Source organism: Vidua macroura, chromosome 2 (genome assembly GCF_024509145.1).
Source record: "Vidua macroura isolate BioBank_ID:100142 chromosome 2, ASM2450914v1, whole genome shotgun sequence".
In the NCBI taxonomy this organism is placed as follows: domain Eukaryota; kingdom Metazoa; phylum Chordata; class Aves; order Passeriformes; family Viduidae; genus Vidua; species Vidua macroura.
Genome location: NC_071572.1, coordinates 76,962,887 through 76,986,611, shown reverse-complemented (window position 1 = coordinate 76,986,611; position 23,725 = coordinate 76,962,887). Strand labels below are relative to the sequence as shown.

The 23,725-nt window shown below is 39.0% G+C and overlaps 1 protein-coding gene across 1 annotated transcript in view; it reads left to right on the top strand.

Annotated features, from left to right (window-relative positions):
- TENM4 (teneurin transmembrane protein 4) overlaps positions 1-23,725 on the top strand; it is a 342,135-nt gene that overhangs the window by 116,509 nt on the left and 201,901 nt on the right. The window contains exon 3 of the mRNA XM_053969741.1: positions 17,874-18,126. Within this exon, the coding sequence (XP_053825716.1) occupies positions 17,874-18,126 (253 nt within the window). The remainder of the gene's footprint in view (positions 1-17,873; positions 18,127-23,725) is intronic.

Genomic DNA, 23,725 nt, shown 5'->3' with positions numbered 1-23,725 from the left:
ACTGGATGTGGCACTTGGTGCTGTAGTCTAGTTGAGGTGTTAGGGCATAGGTTGGACTTGATGATCTTAGAGGTCTCTTCCAACCTCATTATTCTGTGATTCTGTGGTTCTGTTGTGCCTCCCACCCTTGTCCCTCTAAATCCTTCAGCATGCCTCCAGCACTTCTGATACTGCCTGTTTTGTGCCAGGTTACAGGATGATGAGCCACTGCATCTTTTTTTTTTTTTAAATCCATACTGGACTATTCATTTTCATTGTAGTATCCTTGTTTTTCGTGGAATTTTTGATTGTGTTTGCATCTGCATTATAACTAAATGAGAAAATTTAAAGTTTTCAAATTTTAATGGATTAATAGTGGCTATTCCATGGGAAAATATGCACTGTAACTGTCTGTGCAAAGAATAGAGTCAGGAATTAAGAAGTATTTTGTCATTGTTTACAAAATGGCAAAGGTGGTACAGAATGATCTGTGCCTACCTGGAGAGAGGGCTTGAAGAGGAGGGGGATGGAAAATAAAAGAGTGGTGATTGCTACAATCGTGTGTATATAGCATGTATATTGCATGTAAATTATGAGGCAGATAATCTGACAAATGGTCAGGAAATTTTCTTTAAGATCTGTCTCTCAGATTGACCTCACAACAAGCAGGTCGGACAAAAGTTCCAGACTGATGGATGAGATACAATCTTGTATGAGTAGAGAGAGAGGTTGACTGTTCAGAAGAACCTGATAGAAATTCTGGCACTGATTTAATTATAATCAGATTTGGGTGTAATATGTTACCATGGCAATTGTTTCCTAATTACTGAGTTCTCACAGGGATAGTACAAATGGAAAACAAACAAAAAAATCAGCAGGAGTGTTTGATCTTTTCTACCATAATTGCAAAGGACTGGGTCTGATGTAGAAATTGATGGGGAGATATTCTATGACCCATAGCATATGAGTTTCATTTAGATGATCCTCATGGTCCTCACAGTACAACTGGAGGGTCTGTAAGAGGAAAAGGAGGAGACAGATAAGAAGAGCATGCCTAAGAATGGAATAATGTATGATTTAGTGAACTAGATTCTGATCTAACTAATTCTCTGGCTTCAGTGGAATTTAGCTTGGATTTACATTGGTGTAAACAGGATAATATCTGATCCAGATCTGGATCACTGAACCTTATATAGCCACAAGAAATATATCTGGCATTTCCTGTAATCTGTGGTATATTATACCACTGTAGTATTTGCTAAGTCACATCACTTAAACCTTAGCTTATTTTGGAAGGGCAGTTAGTAAGGAAAGAGGATTACTTTTTTAAACGTCATGTTTGATGTCTTTCTTTCAATATAGCTTCCAACCTCCATCACATTGCTGTTTCATTCTAATTTAAATCATTAGATATAGGGGAGGACAAGGTAATCCATCCTGAAGAAGAAAAATAATCAATGCAAGTAGGTATAATTAGTAGTACTTTCCTCTGGTGAGTCAATGGTGTAGAAAGAGCTGAAAAACCACTGCAGACTGCATTTGTTCTTCCTAATGTGTTGTGACTCCCTCACAGCTTTCATAATGAAGTTGTTTAGATCTCCCCTAGGACAGATATGTCTTTTTTTTCTAGTTAAACAGACTGACAAGCTCTAATATACCATGAATAATTTTATCTATGAAGAAAGATCCAGACATATAGACTCATGTGGGCAGCAGGAGTTTTAATTTTCTTATTTGTTGAAAACCAAAATAAGCTTTTGATGAAGTGCTTACTTCACACTTCATGTTTTTACTGAGTTTATTAAGTATATTTATAGGTGTAAATCCTTGGGGAAATTCTGTCTAAACCTGAATGTGCTTCCAGTCCCTGGGAGGCTAGGTACTAAGATTTGTTAGCTATATATGTTGTTGACTGCTCCTTTGCATTCATTCTGATTTGCCAAGAGAGTCTTCCTTTCTTGACAAGTCTAGTAACATAAATTAGAAAAAGGAAATAATATGCCAAAAGATGAGAGCATGACTACTCCATGTGTTTAAACTTCTCCACCAGTCAGGTTATTTGTTTCATAAACCTGAGCTAGTGGGAATACACATAGAATAAATAAATCAGCATTTGAAATGAAAAATAATGAAACAAACCCTACGTCTTCTCTGGATGTTGGTGTAGAAGCAGATGCTTTACCAATAATGTCTTACACAGTTTGGTACAGATTTTGCCTGATGGTTTTGTGTTCTCTTACTAGTTTAGAATACTTTGTGCAGGATGCCTGGCAGTTTTTGTGTGCTGCACCCACTTCATTTTCCTCCCTCTTTACATCTTGCTGGAATCTTCCTTCCAGCTGTATCTTGTCCAGTGTAGAGTGTTGCCTCTATAAATTGTATCAGAGCAGTATCTGGGCAGGCCTTCAGAAATACCAGGGTCATGTGCTTAAGGAAAAGCATAAGAATGTGATGTGTACATGTATAGAGAGGCCTTGTAGCCACAGCCACAAGAATAAAAAACAACCTAAGTGCCCCCCTTGGGATTTTTTGGTTTAAAGAAGCACAGTTCTTCTTGCTACTGATCAAAGGTATCTGTGGCTCAAGCTGTGTTTTTGTTAGATCTGAGAGGAATGACATTGGCATAACTCTGACCCTGGCTCAGAACTAAACCACAGTGGCTTCTGGCGCTGAGATCTGAGCAGTAGATACCAATGCAGCACTGTACCCTGCACCAGACACCAGCTGTCGTGGCACTGACCCTTCAGAAGCCATCTCTCTTGTCCAGATGAGTGTATTTACCAGCAGGTCAGTCAGGCAGCCTGTACACTTGCACACCACCACGTGGAACAGTCTGTGTTTCTGTGTCAGAAATGTACGGCAGATGAAAGCTTATGAAAGGCTGTTCAGATCACTACTGAGATGGAGTCTTTGCTAATTTTCCAGCAGAAAACCACTCTGTTCCCTTTGTTGTGCCAAGTGCTGAGTTTCTGGACAACCTTCCACAGCTCAAACAGCTGCCTTCATCTGCAGATCAGCTGTTTGAGCCACAATGCTGTTCCATGCTGCCAACCAGAGCCTTCCTTTTGCTTTCATACCTGTTTGTTTGGCGTATGCCACAGCTACAAAGCCTTTTGGAGTCAGCAGAGTATTTACCAGCAACTCCAAGTCAGCTGAGAGGTAGAAAAACACTGTCAATACTTGTTCATGGATCGCTGCTTCATTTACTAGAGATAGTGGTCTCCAAGGAAGGATGATCCTGGAGTGGAAGTTACCAGGTTTCTCTTGATCTCTTTGGGTACAAGTGTTATAATCTGCCATCCTTCAATTCTGAACAGCTAATTACCCATGGTGGGATGCAAACCTTTAATAAAGGCAAATTTTCAGAATTTGTTGATTCCCACTGGACTGCAAAGTGTAGACTTATTGAAAACTTGGGTGACTGTAGTATGCATATAGAGGATACACCCCTCCCTGCAATTTGGATGACTCCTACTGTGTCATCCACAATTTTGACATCTTTTTTCTTTATGAGGAGGCTATTTTATTGGACAAGTCCCTCATCATAAGCTAGATGCTGTCTGTCTGAGGATTATCTTAAAAAGATCTTAAGTCTTTTACAGGGAGAAGAAAAAAAGGTTTGTTCTGCACTGAAGGACTTTTGGGTGATATCTCACTTCACTGGAGCTTTTATACTGATTCCTAAAAAAAGTGGGGCTTCCTTCAAGACAAAGATATGACTGTCACTACTTTCTTTTTCTCACCATAAGTCATAAAATGACAGGATATTTTGGGTTTGTAGAAACCTTAAAGATCATTGAGCTCCAATTCCCCTGCCATGGGCCAGCGTACCTTCCCCTAGACCAGAATGCTCTTGAGCTCTTCAAGATGGAGGTAGCCTTTTACATAAACAAGACCATCTGCATATGTATAACTAAGGAAAAGCAATAATTTTGTTTGGCTTGTTAAAGATTGTTTTGTAACTCATTATACAATCTGTATTTGTCCCCCCCAGTGCAATTGTCTTAATTTTTAACTATTTCCTAAGAAAATAAGGTCTAAATAACTGTATTGCCTGTCTGCCTGACTCCCTGTTACCTGTATTTTTAAGCTGTTGACCAGTTTTGGCTGCTTAATGGAGAGCAGAGGTCTCAAAGATACCAAATTCCTACAGGTTTTGTGGAAATTGACACCTTTGTTAAAGGAAAGATAAGGAGAATTACACCAATGTCCATTCTTTTTGTCAGCAGCCAGCAAGGCAGCCAAAACATACAAATTCCTAGATGGAAGCAGGATTGAGAAATTAAATACATACAGTCATGTGTACTTAGTCACAAATCTTTGAGCTGAACTTTGTTTTCATTACTTCAGAATTCACTATTTTCGTGTACAAATTGAGCTCTGTTCCTTTCATCATTCAATACCTTTAATTATAGCCATAATCATCTAATATGGAGTCCTATTATCAGATGCTCTTAACTAATTAATGCTGTAAATTACTGTAAAAATCCAGGGTGAAAGTTGCTATGCAATAAAAATATATTATTTGTGTTTCTGGTTCCCAGAAATATATATGTTTCTGGTTCCCAATGTATACCAGATAGGTTATTTTAAAAGCACCATGTCCCATATAGGGAAACTATCACTTTACTCCTCCAATAAACACTGTGCAATTACACAGAAGCATGAGGGGTTTCTAACTGTCAACATTACTGCTGTGAATTTAAAGAAATGGAGAGTCTACATTCCCTGCTTCCTAGAGTTTTCCTATGAGATCAGGCCACCTCTGCCCTGAAGATCCCAGCAGATTTGGTTAGTCTGTGGGTTCACTTCAGGGAACAGTCTGGTGCTTTGCCTGTGGATCCTTCAGTAGATACAGATTGGACTGGGTAGGAGAGGGGTGCAGGGAAATTTGAACATGTACATCCAACCCTTCTGGCTTATATGGCTTATCAGAGCTGAGATTGTGAATTTCAGATTTAACTGATGGGGGAAGATCAGGGATGGTCCACATGAAAGTTGATATCTGGTCCATCAGTGATCCTTCTTCAGGGCCAATGTTTCCCTGCCTTGCTCTTCTTCTCTGGCATAATTTGTAATTTTTCTGGCTAGTTTCTGGCTGCAGTTGTATTTCCTTCACTTAATGTATCTACAAACCCTGCTCATTTGTTTTTCTTCAGTGAGGCATCAAATGCTGATTAATCTCAATGAATCCCCAGCATCTAAAACTTTCCTTAGGAGCCAGATACTGCCCACACTGTGCACAAAACTGCTGCTGACATCAAGAGTTATGTTGCAGATCAAGGCGAGTATTGACAATACAGGAGTTTTGCTGCAGATCAAGGGCAGTGGATCTCTGTGGCAGTTTCTGCACGTTTCTTTCCAAATGGCTATGCTGGCAGGGAAGTAGGCTGCTGGATTCATAACAACAGACACAGATCTGTCCCTTCATGGTTTGATCACTGGAACTGAAAAATAAAGAAAGTCCTGCCTGGTTTCTGCTATTAAAGTTACCCTCAAGTATTAAGGTATTTTTTTCAGAAAATGAGCTGTAAAATTTCAACCATTCTAAAGAGTACTAAAACTCTTAGAGAGTTTTACACTTCTTTTCAGTGGAATCAGGGCTTCATCCTTCATGCAGCAGCTGTCTTGTTCTTTGGCAGGCTTGGTGGCCATCCAGTGATGAGTTAAATGATTCTTTCCTGTAGTTTTGATGTCAGTTTGACAAATATGTGAAGTACTTTAGCTTAAAAGTGAGCAATACAAAGTTCTATGCATAAACAAATTCTGTGAAATTTAAGCCTGAAAGTTTAAAATACCCAGTCATTAATAATTCATGTTATTAAGTAATTTTACTTCTGCTTCAGAAATGTATTTTTGGAAGAGGTTCCCTCACAGTAGACTGAACAGGATGTGTTCTCTTAGCATTTGTAAAACCCTGTAGCCCGTTACTCATCCCACTGTTTAATTTGCAACTTGAGGTTTGTGATGGGTCCATTCCAAGCTCTACATCATTCATCTAGAGGGTTGAGGAGGCTCTGGGACTTTGAAGGGAACAAAAATAAACCCTCTTTATCACATGTTATTTGTGAATTACAGAATAAAATATATCTTAATTATCATCTGTTTAATTGAACCAAAAAATTTTGTCACCCTCCTGGAGTTGTGTCAGTTGGTGCTGGTGGCAGACTAAAATAGCTTTAACATGATTGTCCCTAAAAAACCAAGGCAGTATTTTAATACAACTTTATTCTGAACTCCATTTTTTTTCTGTTTAAAAGAGATAGAAGGGGTATAAATTTTATAGGAAATGTTTCCAGCATGAAGCTGGTATAAATTGTTTTGCTCAGAGAATAACTAGCAATGTTTGAAACAAAGTTTCATATATAGCTGAAATGTATATTGTCAGGATACTTGGAAGTCATTAAAAAATCCCTTTTCTACCCTGAACAGTTGTTCTAGTTCTCTGACAGTGCATATATGAAATTATTGTTTATTGTTTTGATCACACCAAAGCCCTTGATAATATAGAGATGGGTGCATGTTTGCACCGTCTTCATAAGGCACTGATCTTTTCTAAACCATGCTGTGCTCACATTTGTTGAACAATATTAGAAGAAAATTATTACTTTATTTTGACATTTTTCCTAGGAAGCTCTCCTAAACTGCTTCAAAAAATGTCAAGAGCACTTACAGGAAGCAATGAAAAGAACCTTACAAAACTCATCTTTCCTGATAATCTGCACTTTAAAGCCACGCGCTTCGTGCCAAAGCGTTATCTGAGTGCGCTGTCACTCTCCTGAACTGCCATGTGCTAAGGGAACCTACAGCTAATACCGGACTTCAGACAGCACCAGGACTCTGTATTTCCAAAGAACATTACTAAACAACCTAAGCACCTGGCTCTGGGATCTGCACTAATATCGCTAATTTGGGGCTTGATTTTCAAATTTTCCTGCTAAATTTTTCAAGGCCACAGGTATCACTGAGTGGTGGAAATGAGAGCTCGTACCTTACTTCTGTTAGGGCACCTGAAAATCTCTCTCTTGGCATATGTAGAGATACCAGTAATAAACCAGTGACAGTTTCACACATGGACAGTTTGTAGGCTTATGTCAATGAAGAATGACTTGCAGAAATAGATCTGCCTCTCTCAAACCTCTTCTGCCTCTTCATGATAATAACTGCTGAATAGCCTGGTACCCTAGCTTTTCTCTGTTTCCCCTGCACTGAAGTAAACCACAATAAGCACTAGGATTATAAATAATAATTTCAATACTTCTTTTCTTGCAGAAAAGCTAAGGCAGTCTTTTTGTTCTACCAGAAGCCTTTTCATGTATTCATTTTAAATTAGCCTATTTTCCAAAATGGAAGTTGAAGGGCAGCAGTCATCACTGCCAGTAAAAGCAATAGCTCATGGAAGGGAAACAAAGTGAAGAGGAGGAACTAAGGAAAGATTAAAATCTTTTAACTATAACATGTTTTTTCTGTCTCTGTAGCACAGTATACATTTGTCTCGCTGTATCAAGGCAGAGATATACACAAAGGTACATTCAGAATATTAGGGTGAAAAATTAACATCAGAACATGTATAAATGTCTTTATGGTCTATTAATATTTAGGTGCAGTGTATTTATAGTTTTGTTGATGTAATTTAAGCACTACAGGTTTGCAACATGAAGTGTAGAAGTAAAAAAAAAAAGAAAGTGATAAATGAGATTCATCATAAATATTTCCTCTCAGACACGTGTTGTCAAAGGGTCTGTATCAATTAGTACTGAGATTTTTTGGGGTGGAGACATCATGAATAGTTAGAAAACCATACATGCTGGATAAGCTATGTTGCCATTCCATCATGGTGCTTTTGTGAACAAAGTGCAGCATTGCTGAGGGATGTCTTGACAGATTCATAGTTTTGATTTTCTTTTAGTGGCCTCTTCAAGTGTTAATAAAAATATAAAAGTTTTATGTCTGTTTCAGAATTATTTGGAGTGCAGCCATCTGCCATAGTGCTTCCAAGAATGTCAAATAGAACCTGAAGGGAAAGGTCATGGAGCCCAGCTCTCACAAATCAGATTCCCGTGCCAAAGGGAATAAGGTTTTCCACCTGTGCAGAGAGATTTTACACTCATCTGCACCCATGGTTTTCACCAAAGGAAGTCAGTCAGCTTTACGTATGTGGTGGATGGGGCGGGGGATGTAGGTAGTAATCCCTGTGACAGACATCATGTCAGTCACAGCTGTCAGATGGAATTGTTACCAATTTATGTTGTGCTTTGGAGGTGTTTAATAGAATTTTCTTCGTTAAAACTTTAATGGCAGGAACAAAATTAAAAGGAGCATGCGAGCAAGGAGTGGGTAACAAAGGAAAAACTGGAGAGCTAGTTATGTACTGTGCAGTACCTCTGTTCGGTAGCACCTGGGGGGCAGCATGCAAAGAAGTTGATCCGAAGTCATGATAAAACAAAAAATTGCCGGCAAAGACTTGAATTAGTTTCAGTTGCTGCCAACATGAAATCTCCCCATTTCTTTCTCAAGACTGGATAATTAAAATCATTAGTGCTTGTTAGCATTGTGCTGGACCACATCATGTTGCATTCCATACGCACTTTGCTGTGAAATAATGGAATTGTGTGTTTCCAGAAACTTATTTATTCACAAGCCTGGGTAACATATAAATGAAAAAGAAAGGACAAAACCGTACCTCAGATGTTTGTGCCATGCAACTCCCTGGTGGCTGTGGGATTTACATGCCATTTGAGGTGGGAATCCAGACCCAAAGCTTGCAAGTTAACATTAAATACAGCAAATTAAAAAAAAAAAAAATTGCAAGATATTATTTCATCCTGACCACTATGACCACATACCTGGTCCTGACACATGGTCAAATTGCATGAAACTTGTGTGCTTCATATTTGCAAAAGGATGGGCTCTGGATTGTCATGGCTGACAACATTGTAAAAAATACATAAAGCACACTATTTCCTCAGCTGCCATTAACAGTCAGCTTTGCTGATGAAGCTGGGGATCTGTCAGTCCTTTGTGTTTGTGCACAGCTAAGTCACAACTGTGCTGCAGTTTAGAAAAGATTTTTTGAAGGGTGTAAGCAAAATAGAGAGTGTTTGTTCATTTTATTTTTATGAAGAAACAGACAGAGATCAGGTCTATATTTCAATTTTTCTAATACACGTATATGAAAAAACAAAAGGCTAGCAATATCTGAGAGCTTTGCTGGCAAAATCCTGAGTTTATTTGCTATTACAGCAGCCAGAGGCACCTTTTACTCATGTACTTCTGTTTCAGAAACTGCTTAATGCAAACAATTCAATAGCTTATGTAGCTATACAGGTAATCATGTCTGGTTTGGGCAAGGGTGAACTGGGTGGTTATCTGTTATATATATATGTCTCCATATGTTACTGTATGAAAGGATCACAAAACAGACACAGGAGAGAGTGTATGGATGGAAACGAGCAAAACTCTCTCTGCATCAAAGAGTTCCTTGGGGCCTCAAGTCAATAAACTGCAGACATCAGAGAAATGCACTACATTTCTTTCAAGAAGAACAATCCTAGGTGTAATAACAGTTGTATTCTTAAATGTGCAGTGGAGGGGGCAACAAATCAGAACTTTTTCCATTTCCCCAGGCCTTTTATGCATGAGGGATGGCACCCAGCTGCTTTTGCCAAATCTGTGCAAGTTGGACACTTTGGACAGGAGACTAGCAATGATCTAAGTGGCGTAGTTGGCTAAACTGTAGATACTGGGATATGATGGGTGGCTACAAATGAGTTTTAGCATTCGTGTGCAGTACAGAAAACAATGGGAATTGAATACACCTTTCTAACACTTCAAAAAAGGCATGTAGCTTCAGAAGTACTGACTTCATACATCTCTCACTTAGAAAAGAGAAAGCTGCAGGATCCCAGTTCTTCAGGAGGAGTTTTATTTACACACGTTTAGAAACATTCAATGAGTGTAATTTTAGCAACTTGAAATCAGAGCACTGATGCACCATCCTTAGCTCCAGGCCAGCAGATTTTCTTGCCTGACATTATGGTGCTGTACCCTGCTAAGATGTAGTGCAGGTTGGTTATCCTCAGTCATTTAACTGGAAGGGAGCTTACAGGCACCATTAGTGCTGTCAGAATGGCACAGCAAACTTATTTGAGCATCCTCGAAAATTAGGAGAGTAGCAGTTATGGGTTTCCAAACATGAGAACCCAGACCTAAGGGGCTGAGAGCTCAGTGTGGTTGACTGGAGCATCTCACCTGAGTGGTGAGGCTCATGGTGAGTTTTTATGTTTGGGGTGTTTCTGAGAGGAAAGGAGCTCTAATAAAGCATTGGTTTTTTGTTTGTTTATGTGCTTAGACCAGAAAGGCCAGCAGTTCAACAGCTTGAGATTTCAACGGCTACTATTGCCTCCAGTGTGTGGTGTCAGGGTAGTTAAAGATGTTTCTTTTCAGTAAGTCCAGCAGAAAATTCAGCCTCCAGGGCTGCAGGAGAATTTGCTTAGCTGGGCACAGTAGAAGCTACTTTCCTGTTTCCCATAAATTATTTCACAACTTAAATATGTTATTTGAATTTACACTTTGCCAGATACTTTTGGGTTTTTTCACTTTCCTTTGTGCTAAAGACAATGATTCTTTATAAACTGTCAGAGCCTCAGCAGTAGTACTCTGCCTTGATCTTATTAGACTGCGACTCCCTTTTTTGAGTAATGAATATCATAAGTTAAAAGTCTGCATATCATCCTTTGACGGTGACCTGAAACTTTTTAAAACCATTACTTATAGGGCATTCAATCCAGTCAGATGCATGCTGATGAAAAAACAGCCACCCAGAGCTCCTGCTGACTATGTACAGGCAAAACTTGACAGCCCAGCATCAAAGAAAAAATTGATTTCAAACCCAGAAGTCAATATCTTGCTTTTGCAAAGGCACTTTGGCACTTGAGAGGAAAGTTTGCATGTAATGTACACATTTGATGAACAAAATACAAAGGAGATGGCTTGTTTGGACTTGATTTGGTGCACCCATGGTTTTCTATAAACAGTAAAGCCAATGGAGTGTTGATCTGTGCAGCTGGAGGGGAGCTTCAACTTGTTTTACACATGCACAGATAGCATCTAAATGGGCCTGATTTTTGATGTAATTGATCGAAACAAATGAAGTTCCTTAAGTACAGCTATGACCTGGTAATGTTTCAGGATGAAGTCTTAATAAGTTTATAAAGTCTAGTCTTGTCAGTCAGTAACAAAGTGTTATTTTATCTGCTACCTGATTTTGTGGTCCCTCATTTTCACTTTCTACTCGTTATGGTCAGTTTGTGAGATGAAGAATGATTGCCTCTTTTACATGTGGTATACTGCTGGAAGTTCAGATTTTGATAGTTACAGAGTCTTTCTGCGCTGGTCCTAATATGTTTAGCTTTACTAACAATATCTAGAATAGCTATGGACAGTGTCTGGAGACATTCATAGGGACAGTGAGTAGTGTTGTCATGAAAATACACTGCAGGTTTTAAATTCTGCAGCTTTTTTTGGTGCTCAGTCTTTGTAGCACATGCTATTGCAAATTCAATGTCCAAGTTGCACATTTAGAGGGATACTCAAAACTATTTACATCTGTATAGCTGATGTTCCTCTAGTAAGTAGTTTCCAATGTTTGTGGATTTCTGTGAACAGAAGACTACACCAAAGTTGCATGGGAAAACTCTTCTTTAGGCTTCAGTTGTCCACAGCTGGTTGCGTGTTTATGCACATGGCATCATAAAGTATGGGTGAGATACAAGGCTGTGAAGATTGCAACTCAAGGAGTTCAGCTGGAAAAAGACTCTGAGCCAGAATACTCTCTAGAACCAGTACACAGACACTGATGATTCTAACTGCATAGATGAGGACTATGCTCTTCTCTGGGTGAGAGCCCTTAATGGAACAGCAGCCCCGTATTATTCTGTTACGTGAAATAAAACAGAGGAAAAAAGGTGTAAGGTTAGCTGTCCTATTGTTAATGGAGATTATACATCAGCACTTTGCTTTCCTTTTATGTTTCAGTGTCATTTTGAAAACTGGGAACACAAGATGTTGCTATAGGAAAGGATGTGTTTCGCAGTCTGTTGAAAGCACTCCACTTAAGACTAGCTTCTCCTACTATGAAGTGAAATTCAGTGGTTGTGTGTCTTAAGGAGAGATACAGTCGCTCAAGTTGTAACGCTGATTCTCGTTTTTAAGTGTTAGTGAGGCAAAACACTTTTGCAAACACTTTATCTCTGCTCAGATAAATCATCTGACTACCGAGTGACCTATTTCACTCCATCTCTTTTCATCCTCCTGTGAAGTGGCTTCCTCACTGGACTGTCTCATGGAGACAGACACTGTTGTCAGACATTCCTTGAAGGAGGAAATTCTCCTTTAGGTTGCAGAATATTAGTGCCAGCCATGGGGCAGACCAGCTTGGTACAAAAGAGGTACCTTTGCACACTACTTCAGCTCAGTCTAGATGTTGCACGTGCAGCTGGATTGTCTGCAGATAGAATTAAAACTGGGTCTGTAATTTGTCCTGGCTGTAATCAAAAGCTGCTAAGGTACCCTTCGAGCAGGCAGCTCCTCCTGCTTTGATTTTCCTCCTAACATTTTTCCATTATCTACCAAATTGGGGCTTAAATACTCTGCTCCCTTTTCATTTTGCAGACACCATCATTGGCTTGGCATGTGTCTGATAGGGAAGCTGTTTCTGGCAAGCAGTTCTCACTTCTTAATAGCAAATTCCCTGTGTCCCCTACAAAGGTGATGGAAAAGACCCAGTTCAGTTTTTCCTAGTCCACCTGACCTTAAGTGCCTCATCAGATTCCTGAGAGAAGCACCCCAGCTCCCATACCCAGTGGTACCCAGGACAGGGAGCCCTGTGAAGGTGATTTCAGCTGGCTGGTGCAAGTGCTGTGACTGTACATCTGCAGCAGACTGAAGTGGGTCCTATAGCTGAAGCACAGCTCTTTGCTGTTCTGTCGATTGAATGCAGAGTACATTGTTTAAAAAAAAATAATTTCCTCTGCAAGAAGTGGCAGGATTGGGGCTGGGGGTGTTTATCCTTGTGAGTGGGCACAAGCACAATTGTCCAAAGTCACACTAGCAAGTTCATCATCACAGCTACTGTGGAGCTGAGGTTCAAGGGAGCACAGTGATTCATTCCACCTGGCAATATATACAGTGAGTAAAGAGAAATATTTCCTGTACCTAATCCAGACAGCAGTTAGGCATCAGTCTGTCTGAATGTGAGCAGACGTACAAATGACAAATGTGTGGAGGAACAGAATAAGCTGGGGAAAAAAATGAGAACGTATTTTTCACTCAGAGGTTAGCACATTTGCACTGAACACAGTCCCAAAACCTAATGAATCAAAAAGTGTAATTGTTACATAGACTAATTTCAAAAAACAGTACTACTCATTAAAGATTAAGGGAGAGAAAAGGAACATGAGGTTCAGACCTTTTATTGAATTTTGTCATACTAGGTCCTCATTGGTAATTTTTTATGGTTCACATTTATTCAGATCTTCATTCATAGCCTTCTGTCAAGGCTCTCTAACATGTACCAAGTACAAGCTTCATTAACTGTATTATCTTTCAGCTCTGCTTTATCTGTGATTACCAAGCCAGTGTTTCTCAATTACATTTTAATATTAGAAAACAAGTTTAAAAAAAAGCCACACAAAACCGAACATAAAAGCAGTTTGATTTCAATTTGTTTTTTGCATTCAGATTTCCAAAGTTTCCTTACATTTGAATACAGACATGTTAGATATAGTGTGGCTACCCATTAGAGAAAATGAGGCTTATGGGGAGCTCTTTAAGTTCTGGCTATTTAGACTTCCATGGTTCGCAGCCTGTCTTCTAGAAATGTTGAACTTTATCTCTGGGATGCTCTTTCATTGGCCCCTGGTGTCTAGGACTGTGACTGGTGTCTAAGACTCCTTTGCTATTGACAGGTCTCTTCTGTTGTCCCTTCAAGGCACAAATCAACCCTTAAACTGTTTTGCTTGACTCTGAGACTATTAGAAATTTGGATAGGTGGGGGAGAGGTGCTTTACAAGGTGTTTGTTGTATTCCTTGGTGTTCTGTTAGCTCAGCTGATCCCTCTGGGTAGCTCATGTCAAGTTTTTCATTCTAACAAGTAGAGAGGGAATGATAAAGTCTGTGTCTTTTTAGAAACCAAAGAGGAAAATTGAAAGAAGGAAAATTTGGAAAATTCTCTCTTTTGGAGTAAACAAAGATAACTTACAGATAGTCACATTTAGCTATCTTATACTTGGTTAAGAAAGGTCTTGAAGAATCTTGTACAATTTGTGCACTGGCCACGGTGTTCTGCTCCTTTATAAAGTCTTCTGAATTCCTGTGCTGCTGTTGTCCCAGTAAAGGCTTGCTGGTAGATGTAGAGAGCTGTATCAGACTTCCCCTGTATCCCACCTACATGATGAAATCTGTAAAAATTCAATTCTGTGTAATAGACAGCGAATGATCCGAGCATCTTCCCAGTGTGTAAGATCTACACACGTACATGATGTAAGAGAGCCATTGCAGCCAGCATTAAGTTCTCCTTCCTGTGGGGAAATACGGCCACACGGTTTATATCACTCAGACATTGTGGGTCTAGTTAATAGTCATAGAATCACAGGTTTGGGTTGGATGGAACCTTAAAGACTCTTTAGTTCCAACCCTCTGCCATGGGCAGGGACACCTTTTATCAGACTGGGTTGCTCAAAGACCCATCCAGCCTGTCCTTGAAAACTTCCAGCAGTGAGGCATCTGCAGCTTCTCCAAGCATACTCAAAAAAGGAGACAGTTGAAATTTTAGGAAATCAAGAAAGATTTTTTTTTTTTTTTTTTGGCTTTCATGATCCGTTGCAAATCCCATAGGAGCTTGGTCACAGCCGAGGGTAAGAACCTTAACAGGTTTTTTTTTTGCATCAAGAAAATCTTGCACAGCTGCAGTAATTTTCAGTAGGATCATTTCCTGGCTTGTGCTTTTGTCTATACCTTATTTCTGATGTTCCTTAATTTGAGCAGAAGACAATAAAAAAAAAAAATATCATAAGGCAAGGGAAATAATTACTAATTCTAGTCAAGGTATATTAAATTCCGTAGTGCTCAGACATGGCATAAGTATTCAGAATTTGTATATGAATGAAATAAAAAACATTCTGGAAGGAAAAGCTACTTAAATGTTAGAAAAACCAAAATGCAAGCTATAAAATCCTGTGAAAAATCACATAGACCAGAGTAAGATAGATATGCTGTCTTTACTTAGCAAAGAAATCACAGAGAATATGAAAATAGAGAATGAAAATAACACATTTTTACTTGATTCAAAAGCATTATCCATAATAGCATCTGCAATGTGTCTGTAATAATATGGTGTAAATTGGAATTTACATAACGGATCTTTGAAAACAGGCTTTGACTCACAATGTGAAAATGGTGCCTCCAGAAGGAAAAGTCAACCAATAGCAGGAGAACTTTGTAGAAGGCCTATTGCTTATTCCAAGATCCACCCATTTAGCCCCTTTGTAGATTGCGTAGTATTCCTCTCAGACGTGAGCTGTGCTGAAAACTTAAATAGCTGGTCTTGGAAACCTCTGGTATGTTTCTCCTGAATAGACAAGTCATTTTCTGTGGGATGAATTAAGTTCTTATTAATGGTGATAGAGTGACAGCCCTAAAAGTTGGAAACTAACTATTTGTGTTCATCTCCCTCAGTTGGATTTAATACACTCTTCCTATCTTGATTCCTGTCTGTTGAGTAGGAGAAGAGTGATTAATTTAGCTAAGCCAGGAGTAGAATTCCTTCACTGTTGTTTTTATTGCCTCAATGGTCAGGACTTCAACTAAGCAACAGTCCCCAGCAATTTCCAGTCCAAGAACTGTTGGACACTTCGATTCACATGGTGTTGCAGAGCTGAGGTGAAACTGGTTTAGTTCTGATACTTCTTGTCTATACAGTCCATGCTCATTGCTCTTCCCTTTCATTTGCTGCCTGATGTGCATGTCAGAGACCAGTATTATTGGCATTATAGGGATTTTTTTTAAGTTTGATTGAGCTTTGCTAAGTTAGATTTTTTAGTAGTTCCTTAGATTCCCTTGAGAAGTCTGTCTGTCCAAATGTAGATGATCAGTATGGATCTCTTTTTTAACTTGTTGTTTTCTGTATTACTGATATAAAATAGAGAGAGAGACCAGTAGGTATGTATCTGACCTTTCTGGGGATTTAGGGTAAAATTGGCTTTTAAGATTGGGATCCTAAAACCACTCAGTTCTCCCTGTGGAATATGTACCCCTGTTTGTGTGTCTAACCTGTCAAAGCCAGAGGTAAATATATGTCCAGTCAGAATAATGGCACCCCTGTAATTAGCACTTTTTTTTTGTTGGTTTTTTTTTTTGCTAGACTACCTCAAACACCATTAGGTTCTTGTATAACCAGTCATAGTTAATGATGAGGTAGTGTGAGTCAACACAGGGTGAGGAGGGGCAGGATGGCTCTCTCACACATTGCCATGTTTTATCTAATGTGTTTAACTATCTGAAAAGCTGCAGAGACACTGTGAATACTTTCTCTGTTCCTCTCCTAAATCCAAGTCCTAATCCAAATTTCAAAAGTATCATTACATGTCTGATACAATTCATTACAACCACATACAGTTTGTTCAGTTCTGAGGTCTCTAATTAGAGAATAAATGGGGGTTAATTTCTCATTATACAGAAGTCTGGTAAATATTAGATTGATAGAATAGACATTATTTTCAGATAAGGCATCACAAAATGATTGTGTACTTCAGAGTCACAGAATGGGTGAGGTTGGAAGGGACCACAGTGGGTCATCTGGTCCAAACTTCCTGCTCCAGCAGGGTTGTCCCAGAGCACATTGCATACAATTATATCCAGACAATTCTCAAATATCTCCAGCAAGGGAGACTCCTCAACCTCTCTGGGCAATCTGTTCCAGGGCACAGTATTAATTACTTTTGAGCATGAGCCCACTAAAAGTAGAGAGATATATGTGTCCTGTTTCTCATATGCAGTATGCTGTACTGTCAGTCTCCCTCCAGTTCTATCAAATACTTCAGTTTTCTTCATTTCCAAAAAAAACTTGGAAAAAAAAGTAAAAATACAGATATAATCAGCACTTGCTTCATCTTTCCTAGGTGTTTGGCTTCCTCAGTCTGCATTCTTCAGTCTCTTGGCTAAGAAATACTCTGAGATTTACTCAAAGTAGCCATATCACTGATCTTTAACATCTTTATTCACTTTCTGTTGTTTCATTTTCCTGACACATCGGATTTTATGCCACATGAATTTTTTACTCAGTTTGAGTACATTTCTAACAGTACAAACTATTGGATTTTGTTAAATTGTATAACCCTGACATGCTTTTCTGGCTTTCACTAAACCCAGTCTATGATTAAATGTATTCTTAGTCTTCTTCTTGACTTAACTATTGAAAGTTCTCAGGCAAAATAGGCAGAGCAAACTTCTCTGGGAGCTGTATATCCATCATAAACTGGCTCTAACATGTTATCTATCCAGACTGGGTGTATTTTTTCATGCTTTATCACAAATCAGTGCCACAGATAGATTGCGGTTTGCAACCTGCAGTTGTTCATCGGAGTTAACTTGGCTGTCAGGACAGCCTTTCTGCAGTGCTTTAAACTTTCATAACTTTTGTGCATGAGACTGAATTATTTTTCTAGCTGGCTCAGAGATCAACACTGTCATTAGAACATGTGGAACAAGGCTATGAGTTTCATTTAGGATGTGTGACACCCCAGCCTTGATAATTTTTAGAAGTGTCTGCACATAAATGAACCCAGTATGATACTACTCAAATCATGAACCTTAAAAGTATTTTACTTACATTTTAGATCATCCTCCAAATATTCAAAATCATTCAAGACTTCGAACTCCACCACCTCCAATATCACATGCTCACACCCCAAATCAGCATCACGCGGCCTCCATCAATTCCCTGAACAGAGGGAACTTCACTCCACGCAGCAACCCGAGCCCAGCTCCTACAGACCACTCTCTCTCTGGAGAACAACCAGCCACTGCTCAAGAGCCAGCCCATGCTCAGGACAACTGGTTACTCAACAGTAACATCCCACTGGAGACAAGGTAGGTCACCTTCTTTAGCACTTACAATGTTCTGACTGTGTGTGCTCATGATGTTACGGAAAATACACACACCTGCATAGCCAGCCACCTAGTTTGTGAACTGGTGTTTGACTTATGCGTTTTGCATTGTATTTATTATTCCTTGTGTCTTTTTATTTTGACTAGGAGAAGAGGAAATTGCTCTTCTTTCATAAACTAAAAATGTTGCCTTTAACGGCTGTTTATAAGATTATTTTCCTCATTTATAATTGGAATCAGGATCATAGATTAAAATGTTCTTGGTTTTCTTTCTTTTATTCTCCTTTATTGTCTTTTCTTCCTATGTGGTAGGATAAATCAACATCCTATTTAAAAAACTGAAATCAGTCAGTATATTGAAAAGATTTAGCCTTGTAGCTGTGCCTCATCAAGCAGTACTTTTGTAGTATGTAATTCAGGAAAGGTTGATCTTGTCTCACCTAATGAAGAGAGGTCAGCTGCTGCCCTTTTCAGCATTACTCCAGCAAGCATGAAACACTGGATAGCCTAGCTTCAGTCATTTAATGGTGTTTCCATTTAGCGCTCATTTTCCACCTATGCAACGCCTGAAGGGTGTGACAAGGGTGTGCCAAGTTGTTGTAGTCCATAGCTTTGTTCAGATTCTGTGTGAGTTCTGGAAAAGAGAGCTCTCACAGTCCCTCAGCCTCAGTCCTCCTATCTGATGGTGAGTGCATCTACTTGCAGTCCCACTTGCTTTCTCCAGAGATATTGCTTCACTATTTCCTTTGCTACTGAGCAGCCACTGGGGATGCTGGAGTCATTAGCTCCCATACATGGTGTCTTTTTCAGTCTGCAGAGGAGTCTTCCAAGTCTAAAACATGGTGCACTTACTCAACTGTCTTTGTCTGACCTTCTCAAACCAACAAGATTTTAGACAGCAAAAACCATACAATAACTGAAAACTGAGACAGGGCCCAAATTTGTCACAATGCCTGTAAGAATCTCACTGAGAGTCAGCAATAGCTGCAGCTGTATCATGGGACAAATTGTACCCGGTTTTGCAAACTTTTGCTAAGAGAATGTTTTTTTAAAAATGAGCACATCTGTCAATCTTTTTGAGAATGAGCTATATATGCTGGACCTCTGAAACTTCTAAAACAACCTCAATGCTCATTTTATGGCATTTAAAAATAATTAATTTCTCTGTGACTGCTTGATTAAAAAGACTCAACTAAGAAGCTGGATCCAAAAGATTAAGACAAAATTATAAGCAAATAATGCAAGTGTGATTTGGCAACAGTTTTAGTAATTATATTGTCTTAGTAATTATCAAGCACAAATACCAAAGCATTGAGTTTTATGTGATAATTCTTATTAAAATTACATTAAAAAATACTTAGGCCCTGCTCCTGCAAGTCTTTTGTAATAATCCTCTATAATTCTGAAGGAAGTCCTGTGCCTTTTCCTAGTCAGGTGGTGAATTTGTTATAGAAGTGATAATACACTGTTTCAGTAGTGCAAAACCTTAAAGGCTCCTCATTTCTTCTATGAAATCATTGTGGATGAAAATTTTTCAAGATCTGAAGCAGAGTGCTCTTCTTGCAGGTTGGATTGGTCACATTATTGCTGTTAATGAGACTGGCAGTTGGAGGACTACCTGCATGAAGAGCTCTTTCTGCATCATTTGATGATTTCACTCTAGCATCACAGATCAGTCACATTTGTACTTGGTCCTCAGTCTAACTATTTTATTAATTTGGTAGAAAACAGGTCATTTCAAGACTGATGGTGAGGCTTTTGACACACCGGTTGAAATGGTGTCATTTCACCCAGTGTTTCTTTTTGACAACAAGCATGTTGGAAAGTATGTCATTTTGTGCCAACAGCAAATGAACACTGCTGACTGTTCCTCCACTTGTACAACATTAAGACAATAAAATGTGTTATAATGGTCATACAGAGGAGGCTGAGCTGCATAGATGATCAGTATATCTGTGACTAACTTCTAGTCTGACAGTCAGCTCTTCTGGCACGCAGAGGTCTTCCATTTCCTTCAGTGGGAATTATGTAGACATAAAAGACCAGGCTTCAGAGCTGTTTAGCAAACTTGGATGCCCAATTCAGCCTCTTCCATGAGACTGATCTTCCCCATCTTCTCCACTGCAAAGATTTTTAGAACCATATAAAAAGACCATCACCTAAGAGAATAAAATGTCCAATATGTAGAAATTTAAATCCTGGGCAAGAGACATAAATCCAAGAATAAAGGCTTTTGAAGTTAGGAGATTATAGTAATCTCATGTCAAAAATGGAATTGCGTTTCTGTTGGGGTTTTTTTAATCCCATGTTAGTCAACAGAGAGAGAACACAAGAAAAAAACTGCATCTTTTAAACGAGGATTGTCACAGGCTGTGGAACATGCCTGCAGTTACAGAATTTAACCAGAGTTTGAAGTGGCTTGATTTTGGCTTCTATGGACTCCAGGCAGTTTTCAGAACTGGGAATTCAGACTGGTTTGTCGCTGCCTGGAAGTTTCTAAACCATAATGCAAGCGCAAGCAGAGATGTGCAGCACAAATACACAACTGACAGGATAAGCATATCTAAGAATTTTGTATGTTGCAAGAGGAAGAGCCCCTCCTCTTCTCTCCCTCCTTTTCATTAGTTTCCCTTTACTCCCTTTTCTCTGTTTCTCCTTTATCCTCTTTCTTTTCCTGTCTGCTCCATTTTTTGTTGCTTTAAAAGCCATGTATTATCAAGGTTGTGATGAGAAGATCTTTGCTCAGCAGTCACTCCTGACAGGTAAGTTCCCCCCATATTATTCCTCAGTCTTCTTCCTTCTGTGGCCTCCTTTCTGTTCCTTTACATGAGACCTTTTGGGAGCAAACAAATGCCAGCTAGATGGACATTTAGCTGATAAACCAACAGTTTTCAGGAGACTTCCAATCCCAGGAAATTTCATGTGGTAATCATGTAAGGTCAGATTTCTGCCACCACTACTGCTAAGAAGAAAGGAGAGTGTTTTGTAACTAGCCAGCAATTTACAGGTAATCTCCAAGGGAGCAGACTCCGTGAGCCTTCCATGAGGAAGACAGTCATGCATCAGTCCCTCAGGTGACCCAGCGACCTGTCTGTTACAAATGCATTCATTATGAGATTGTGTAACCCTCCCCTCTTCTGTTCTATTGACAATCCACAACTGAAATTCATGGAACCAATTTGACATGGATTTTAACTAACGATGAACTTTTATTGATTGGTGTGTTGCTAGGTGCCTTGCCTCTTACCCATTAAATGCTCAGTGCATGCACATATGCTGCTGCTTTTTGCATTGAACTCAACATCCAGTCTTTCCTGCATTCCTAGGGAATGTGAGGAAGCCACAAACAGTTGGGAATGGATTGATGTCTCAAGTGCTATGGCACACAGCTCATGCATGTTGATCCACTTTACTCCAAAGGTATGAATAGGAGTTACTTCACTTTCATTCAGATCAAGGAGTAGATCTGTTCTGTCAAAGCAGCCCAAAGGCCTCCAAAGCAAGGAGTTGAGCTAAACAAGTGCTGGCATTAGCAGCAGGGAAGAGGAGGAAGTAGAAATGAAAATTAAGTTTGAGAACATTTTAGAAGAAACAGTATCAAGGTTTGTATAATGTGACAGGGCTGGTTTCTCTTGGTTTAGCATGTTACCTGAATCCAGTTTCTTTGACAGGAATTCTTGTTTGAGTTCATGTCACTTACACTCTCTAGGCTCTTAATCCTGCATAAGTGATAAAATGTCACAATACTGTTATATTTTTTTTTGCCAGGGGATTTATTCACAATCAGGCTTAGATTCAGTTTTGATGCTGAAAACAGACATGGGCAAAATCAGGATGGTATTTTGTTTTAAAAAACATGGGAAGAATGTTCTTTTGCCAGGTCTTGAGAAATAAGCCCAAAGGTGAGAAAGACACAGTTTGTTCCCAGCTGTGCCTCTGAGTTAATTCTTTATGTTCCTGCTATTATCTTCAAAAACTACAAAACTGTTTAGCATTTGTAGGTGAAAATGTGACTCATAAAAGAACATGCCAGGAGGACAAATACTGCAAAATATCACTGCTGTGTGCAGTGTCAGTCCCAAGCATTTGCATGTGCAGGCTCTAAGTATCTTGCTTATTGCCTGTATTATCCAGATTATAGCCAATACTCTGGTGTTGGAATTTGGGTTACAGCTTAACCTATTTCTAGCTTATATCTGCTTATCATCAAGAGTCTTTCATTTGGAATACTCATATTGAGCAAAATTTACATTTTGAAAATTTACTTTTTACTCTATATAGTGAGTTATTATTCCACAAAGGAAAATAAACTAATCAAATTGGAAACTAAAAAATTCTCAAATCCAAAACTGAAACTAAAGCAAAGGAGTGGCAGATTTTTGCTGGAAATCCATAAGAAAGTTAGATGCAAGAGTGCTACCAAGGTACTGGCCACAGTGGGATATAGATACTGTGCTGTGCCTTTTTAGAGTTACAGTAACACAAGTGCAGGAGTATAACCAGATTATAGCTGGGCTGGATTGAAATCTGTTCCTTTGGATCCAGGAGTTTGGAAGGTTTCATGTGTCACTGGCAATAAATAATGTGCAATGAACAAAGACATTCCCCTTTTTTGATACATGCACATGGGTGTGTGTGCTTGTATGTGTGTATATGCATATATATAGTGTATATATAAAGAAGTGAACGTTTTTAAAAGCTATATATGTATATGTGTATCATTTTATACATATAAATATATGGTTCATCATTCTAATTCCATGCACAACTGCACTATAACCATTGGGGTTTATAAGATCACACTTCATATATGCATGACTCACTGGCTTCATTCATGTTTCCATATGTATGTAGAAACATAGCAAAGCAGACATTCCTAGAGACATTGCAGGACAACCTCATTGAGATGGACATTCTCACCTCCTCCCGACATGACGGTGCTTACAATGATGGGTATGTGACACTTACGTGGTCTTCCTGTTTACTGTACAGTCATTATGATCTTTGCATGAAAGCATTTGGTCATATCAGTGATGTTTAAGGGCAACACCATTGCTGACCTCTTCCAATATGGCATTTAAAAATTAATTTCTGGGGCATTGTGTCCTGTACATATTAATGGAAAACTCATTAATATGCTAGTGAGCCACTGCATGCCATTTGCTTTTTATCCCCTTATTGTTTTGAAAGTCACTTGTTTTCTAAGAAGTACCTACAGCAATTTCAGTGCCCATATTAACTAAATTTAATTTAATTTTCATAAAAATCTGAAACCTTTATTGTGCTGACAGCCTGATACTTGACTGTTAAACTGATGTCTTCCACATACATTATCAGACAAGTGTCGGCTAGTGGTGTATGTAAGCCAAGCCTTGGAGTTTGACTTTAATCACCCATTCTGGAATCTTTACAGAAATTTTATCACGTAAATTTTAAATTATAATGGACTTCTAACTTGATAGTTGGTGCCAAAACTGTTGAATCTTATGTTGGCAGCTCATAATTTGGTAGCCATCATTCATGCAAGAGCTTGTTGGTGTACTTGAACACTGCAGGTGCCTCTTTGCTCAGAACAGATACA